Source organism: Plasmodium brasilianum, chromosome 9, assembly GCF_023973825.1.
Source record: "Plasmodium brasilianum strain Bolivian I chromosome 9, whole genome shotgun sequence".
NCBI classification, from domain to species: Eukaryota; Apicomplexa; class Aconoidasida; order Haemosporida; family Plasmodiidae; genus Plasmodium; species Plasmodium brasilianum.
In genome coordinates this window covers 1,127,284-1,135,307 of record NC_090122.1, presented here as the reverse complement: position 1 = coordinate 1,135,307, position 8,024 = coordinate 1,127,284, and the positions used below count along the sequence as shown (strand labels likewise).

Below are 8,024 nucleotides of genomic sequence, written 5' to 3'. Positions count from 1 at the left end.
AATGCTCTCTTTTTTAATATTTTAATTTTTATTAATTATTTAAAATTTTTTTTTTTTTTACCCTGTATCACTGTGTACTACTTTGCTTGCCTTTAAATCGCAATGATATAAATTCGCTGATTAAAAAAAAAGGTAAGGACGAATAACTTTTCTCCCACATATATATCTATGTACATATATGGGTGCATATATTTTTACAGTACATTCACAGACACTTTCGCACGTCACACGGCTAGCACAATTTTCCTGCTCAACTGTTACTTCTATCCACTGGGGATATTCCATAACTGATAGATGAACTTCCAGATTTATCGAGTCTTCTATTCTTCCTATTTCTTACATGTTTGTGTTTGATTGTATTCCCGCATCTCTTATAATATTTTATATTACTCATCCTTTTTGATGAATTGCTATAGTTACTTTTTGTACTGTTAGTTGATGATAATTCGACAGAGCAATAATTCTTACTTTTACTGTATGTTGATTTTTCGTAAGAATTATTATATACGTTTCTTTTTTTTAATTTTTTGTTTTTATTTATTGCTTTATATTTTATTTTATTATTATGATGTTTAGAATGATGTCTCAGTTCGTATGATTCCTCAGAATATTTAAAAGTACCTTTTGTTTTTCCTTTTTTTGTATTGCTTTTTTTTTTGTTTCCTTTTTTTTCTTCTAAACTATAATCTTTATCATCTGATAGTTCGTATGAATCCTCATAAATGCTTTTACTTTTATAACTCACTTCACTTGTACTACTGCTACTTCTAGCACTACTACCATTTCGAGCACTGCTGGCACTACTAGGAGAATTCTTTTTTTTCTTTTGTTTTGAATAAGTATCCTCTTTGTTACATGTTCTCATACCCTTAGATCTACTCCTTGCACTCTTATTATTTAGTACATGCTTAATAATATTACTGTGTTTGTTACATTTTTTTTTTTTTTCTTTTTCCCCATTTCATCGTTTCTTGCAAGATCAACCTGGTTATTTTCCACTTCATTATCTACACTTACCTTGTGTCTTACTCTCTTAGTTTCTGCATTTTCGTCCCCTATTTTTCTTCTTTTCCGGCTACCTTCTTCCCTATCACTATTACTTCCTCGTCTACTTCTGTCTCTACACCTATTATACCCTTCATCATCATTTGTGCTTTCACTTTTAAAATAGGAGTAACTTTTACTTTCCTTAATTTTTGAGCAATTTTTACTTATCTCCCTTTTTCTCTTCCCTTGCAATAATTTTCTGTAATTTTTGCTAGTGTGTTTATCACTCATTTCTTCCTTATAATCAGACGTTTTTCGATAATCCATGTTTCCATTTGATAAACTTTCATTAATTCGTTTTTTCTTCTTTTTTTTATGTAAATAGTTTTGCCTATATTTCTTTTTGTACCCTGAACTGGTATTTCTTGAGCGGCACGACATGTTCCTTCCACGATCACTCCTTCGACCGCCAATACTTCCACTATCACTGCTTCGATCACTAATGCTTCCACTATCACTCCTACCGCTACCACTACTGTTTTCACTATCACTCCTACCGCTACCACTATTTTTTCCACTATCACTCCTACCGCTACCACTACTTTTTCCACTATCACTCCTACCGCTACCACTACTTTTTCCACTATCACTCCTACCGCTACCACTACTTTTTCCACTATCACTCCTACCGCTACCACTACTTTTTCCACTATCACTCCTACCGCTACCACTACTTTTTCCACTACCACCTGCTTTCCCTCTACGACCGAAACTCGCTGATTCTTTCCCCTTTGATATTATCCTATCCTTTAAGGAAAAATCTTTTTCTTTTCTTTTTTTTTCCTTGAAACTTTCATAGGTGCAATGTTCACTACTATTGTTTGTCGTGTCATCCCTACATCGATTTTCACTTGTACTCATATGATCCATTTTATTTTTCATATTCGAAGAAGAAACATTTATATGTTCATTGTACTTTTCTTTTACTACATGCTCCGAAACACAGTCATCTTCAATTTGAGTATTCAATAGTTCTTCATCTCCCCCCTGCTTTAATATTTTCATCTTGTCACTCATAATTAAATTACGTGGAATTTTCCCCTCAATAGTAGTTGCATCTAATTCCTTACATTCGCTATTAGTTCTATTTTCATTATTATCTTTTTTAGAATCCCCATCAATGTATTTATTACATAAATAAGAAAAATGTGATTCTAAAATTTTGGTTGAATTTGAAATGTTACTTGACTGTAACAAGTCAGACACAGGCTTTTTCCCCTGCTCATCTTTGCCAACATCATAGTTGGAGGCTCTGGCAGCACTATTCGCAATGCTATTATCAGTTCTATTAGCTTCATTGTTGACATCTCTGTTGACATCTCTGTTAGCATTACTGTTAGCATTACTGTTAGCATTACTGTTAGCATTACTGTTAGCATTACTGTTAGCATTACTGTTAGCATTACTGTTAGTATTACTGTTCATTACACAATCTGCTCCGCATTCTCCGCGTGCAGTACGTGATATACTTGCACTTTTTTGCTTTCTTCCATCCATAACAAGTCGAGTAGAAGCGTTTTTACGTTTCTCACTTTTTTCTTTTTTATTATGGCATTCTTTACTTTTCTGTTTGTTCAATCCTTCCTTTAAAGAATTTTCATGCTCATCAAAACTTTTTTCTGAAGAGGAGCCCTCACTCTGTTCATTACCCTTGTACTTCAACTTACTACATGGAAAGTTTTGCAAAATATTATTCTTTACTTCTTTTTTTGCTTTTTTTATATGTGTTTTTCCTTCCTTAAAAACATATTCTATAAGCGTTCCTCCCTCAGAACATTTTTCCTTTGAACAGGAACTAAGCCAACAACTTTTTTTATCTTTTACATTTTTATCCTTTGCATTTTTGTCAAAATGATCATCTATTAAATACGCGCTTTTGCTACTGTAACTATTATTACTTTCTTTCTTATCTATGTCGTCATATGTTTCGTTCAAAATACTTCTAATACTGCTTGCACTTTTACTATGTTCACGGCTATATTTACTAGACTTAATTCTTTTCTCTTCTTTATCCTGTCCACTGCTTGCAAAACTTTTAGATGAGATTCCCTCATAAGACACATCCTCTACTGAATAACTTCTCTTTCTTTTCATAGAGCTCCGATTACGCTTCCCCACATATATTTTTCTGCTTTTGCATGATGAGTACCCCTTATTTGCACACTTTTTTATACTCTTCTTTCCTCCCTTTCCTAATTTGTCACTAGCTCTGTCATTCGATCCGTTATTAGTTCCATCATTCGATCCGTTATTAGTTCCATCATTCGATCCATCATTCGATCCATCATTCGATCCATCATTCGCTACGTCATTCGTTCCATCATTCGCTCCAACTTTTACGCCATCTTTTTCTTCCTTTTTTGGGTTCTCGTTTTTATTTTTTCTTTTGCTATAATCATAATCGCTTCCGCTGCTTCGGCTGCTCCTTCTACGGGTACTGCCACTTCTACTGTTGCTACTACTGTCACTTCTAATAGTACTTTTGGTCCTACTTCCACTTTTACTATCTCTATAGGAGGAATAATCAGAAGACGTGGAGCAACAGCTAGAAGCACTTCTAGAATATTTTGCATAACGTCTGTTATTTTTCTCCTTTTTGTACTTCTGTAAACCTAGACTTCTACTTCCACTTCTACTTCTGCTTCTACTTCCACTTCTACTTCCGCTTCTACTTCCACTTCTACTTCCACTTCTACTTCCACTTCTACTTCCACTTCTGCTCCTACCCCTTTTATTTTTGTACCTATATCTTTCCATCGATCTATATCTACTTTTATACCTTTTTCTGCTGCTATTATACCTTACCCCTTTTCTATATCTCGACTCATAAGCATTATAATGGTACATTTTCATGGTATCAGGAGATTTCCTCCTGTTTTGAGCTATAATAATTTTAATTTCTTTTCCATCTATTTTAGAATTATTTAAAGTATTTAAAGCCTCTTTCGCATATTTAGGATCATAATATTCAACGAATCCAAAACCTCTAGGTCTTCTAGTATAATGATCTAAAGGTAAATAGACATCACGAATTTTTCCAAAATTCTCAAAAACTTTTCTTACTTTTTCGGGGCTTGTTTCAAAACTTAAATTTCTAATTAATAAACTACATCCATTTTCAACCATTTTTTTTATCCCTCTTTTTTTTATAATTTTACAGTTGTTTAAGCGCAAAATTGGAGGAGCTTTTTGCCCATACACAAATATATGTACAGATATACGTACAATTATACATACAGTTATACGTACAATTATACATACAGTTATACGTACAATTATACGTACAAATACAAGTACAAATACATGTGCAAACAAACGTACAAACACACGTATGCACATGTATATGTGTATGGGTCTTTTACCTATATATTATATATCACCGGCATGTATATCACTTTGTCACGTCCCTCTTGTAACAACTGACATAAACGAGTAATTGGACGTATATCAGTTTATTCTTTCTAATGGTAAACAAAAAAAAAAAAAAAAAAACAATAAAAGAAAAGGAAAAAAAAAGAAAAAAAAAAGAGTACGCACAAATGTTATATTCTGCAAAAGTGTACTTATATATATATATATATATATAATATATATGCATATACATACGTACATCCTTCACGTCCATGTCAAAAAATAGGAATATTATATTTTCACTGTCATTGTGTCATTTTAAAAATAACATCATTTATGGTTCCAAGATTCAACTACAACTCTATTTGTGTATTCATACAATTCTGAAGGACAGTTAGACGTGTTTATAAGGATGCAGAGATCTATGGCTCTTCTTCTTCTTCTTCTTTCGGATAAATATATATTCATAACTTTGTTCTTTTCCTATTTTTTCATTTCATTTGTTTTCATTGTATCCTTTTTCATTTTATTTTTTTTCATTTCAGTTTTTTCATTTCATTTTTTTCATTTTATTTTTTTCATTTTATTTTTTTCATTTTATTTTTATTATTTCATTTTGTACCATTTCATTTTATATCATTTCATTTTATATCATTTCATTTTATTATATCATATCAATTTTTTTTGTTTTCTTTTATTTAAAGGAAAAAGGAAGTTAAATGTTTTCCGTTCATTAAAGCAGATTATTATTTCAAAGTAAAACTGGTATCTCAATTTTTGCTCCAGCTAACTTAAAATATATATATATATATATATATTACACGAAGTGACTTTAATAACGTTCACTTCACATCATCTATATTTTATTAATACTCTTCAGTGAAATGCTTAAGATGACATCCAGTTAAAAAAAATTTTTACGCTATATAAAAAATAAACTACTTATGAGAATAAAAGATATGTATAAATATGTTAATATAAAAAAAAAAAAAAAAAATTATGTTTTTTTTCCCCTAATGGGTTATACATGCATAATCTATATATATATGTACGTATATATTTATGCATTTATGTATGCATATATGTATATACAAGTTAGGAGCATTTGAAATGAGTTATTTTTAGTCTTTCTCGTTTATTAAAATTACATTACAATATTAGATTAAACATACATTTATATACGATGTACAATGTATGTAAATAATGAATACGAATGTACTGTATATAAATATAACGTATTTAAATTAATTATATATATATGTGAGCGTACGTGTATACCTACAAATTAGCACATTTGCAGTTTTTTAATTGAATAGTATTTTTATTTTTATTTTTTTTCTTTTAAAAGAAATTTTTTATTTCATTGACATGCTGTGCATAAATTATAAAAAAAAAATGTAATCAAAATAATACACAGAGTAGTATAGTCCATATAAAAAACTGTCCTTATTTTTCTATTTGTAGCTTTTACTTTTTTTTTAGTTTATATCTCTCGTCACATGTATACTGCTTTTTTTTGATATACTTAGGAAAACCTTTTTTTTGAAATTACATTTAAATGAGGATGCTTCCAAAAAAAAAAAATTACATACATAAATATGTAATATATATATATATATATATTCTCGTAAATATACTTATATAGGTACATACACATTGTAGTTACGCAGTTATATATACGAATTCAATGAAACCATGCAAATAGGCAATTAATTTAAACATCCGTTATGGATATTTATACATACATGTGTAATAATTAACGAATATATTAGGTAAAAAAGATGAAATAAAATTCTACACAGTTCATATACGATTCATTTATTCTTTCTTCTCTTTTTTTTTTTTTTTTTTTTTGGACGGAGAACATCAGAAAAATTATAATTTAAAAAATAAGAAAAAAACACGTAAACGTAAGATGTGTGCTTATGCATCTACGTAACTCCTACGTCTCCTTCAAGAAGTTTTTATCTCATTAAATTTTATTTTATTTCTATTTATTTCGTTTTATTTCTATTTATTTCGTTTTATTTCTATTTATTTCGTTTTATTTCAATTTATTTCGTTTTATTTCGTTTTATTTCGTTTTATTTCGTTCTATTTTATTTTGTCCTATTTCATATATTTTTTTTATTTTATGTATTTCATTTTATCCGTTTCGCCTTATTTTTCGTCCTTTTTTGTCGTTTCCAATAAATATAAAAATTGCAATATAGAATTGTAATTTAAAAAAAAGAAGGAAAAGAATACTCTTTTTTATTTATGCCCACAATATTATTTAATAAATAAAGGCGTAAAAATAAAAAAAAGTATAGCTAAGATATTTCCTTAAATGTGTAATAAATTTTCTAATTCCATTAAGCGAAGAATTAGCGCAAGACATATAATCTTGTAATTCCGCATAAAAATAATTAAACAAACATAATTGTCCATTTAAAATAAAATAACGTTTTATTCATTTCTCTCCAAATATATGGGTGTCAAAATTGAATAAGCAAATAGATATATAACAAAAAAATAAAAAAAACGTTCATATTTTTACAACATTTTTTAAATTCCCATGAAATTATTTTTTTAAATTTAGCTACTATTTTTTTATGTTTTCTTAAACTTTTTATTTCCTGTCATTTCCTTTTATTTTTATTATTGTTATTATTACAGTATATATCTATATATGTGCATATATAATCATTCACCACGTGGCATTTTAAGAAAAATTAATTTTTTCGTTTTCCTGTAAAGAGGAAAAAACTATTCTATATTTTTATTTTACTTTTTAATCTTGTTCTTCCACTTCTCCATTTTACACAGGTTTATTCCGGCCATTTATCAAACAAATTGCATTTTTTTGATATGTGCGTAGTTACAGAAAAAAAGATCTACATATAAAATGCATGTCCCACATTCTATTTTTGCTATATTTTACTATATTGTTTGTGCACTTTTCAATGCAACACTCTTTTCATTAATTAATTTTTTATTAAAAATGATTGAAGAGAAGTCCATTACAATTAAAATAATGCATGTTTATATTTAGAATATTAATTATATTCTTTAATGAATGAGCGGACTTTATTTTTCCATTCGATGGTGAAATTTACAGAAAAAAAAAATGTCACGAAACAAGGTTATAAATTACAGCTAGTTCAAAAAAAATATAAAAAATACAGACATATATATATACAAACATATACATATATAAACATGTACATATACACACAAACATGTACATATACACACAAACATGTACATATACACACAAACATGTACATATACACACAAACATGTACATGTATAAACGCATAAACATATAAACATATGCATATATAAATATATACATATATAAACATATATACATATACACAAATGCATACAACGTTTAAGTAACATTTCTAGCGAAAATTTTAAATACTTTTCTCATTTTCAAAATCTCAAAAATTTCTTCAATTCACAGTTAAAATGTACGTATTAAACGTAAAATAGCAACTAAAACACTCATAACAGTTGAGAAATGCCCAACTAAAACGCTCATAACAGTTAAAACATAAACAACTAAAGTGCGTGTAACAATTAAAAAGTAATAATTAGCCAAATTTAAAGTAAAAATTTTAAATAGCCACATTAAAAGT

The 8,024-nt window shown here is 28.4% G+C and overlaps 1 protein-coding gene across 1 annotated transcript; it reads right to left on the bottom strand.

Moving 5' to 3' along the window:
• Window positions 1-250: 250 nt before the first annotated feature.
• MKS88_002869 (alternative splicing factor SR-MG) lies at window positions 251-4,173 on the bottom strand (the record flags this gene model as incomplete). Its single annotated transcript, XM_067215915.1, has 2 exons — window positions 251-868; window positions 922-4,173. 2 exons carry the CDS (start codon window positions 4,171-4,173, stop codon window positions 251-253), a joined length of 3,870 nt encoding a protein of 1,289 aa, XP_067073446.1.
• Between the last annotated feature and the right edge of the window lie 3,851 nt (window positions 4,174-8,024).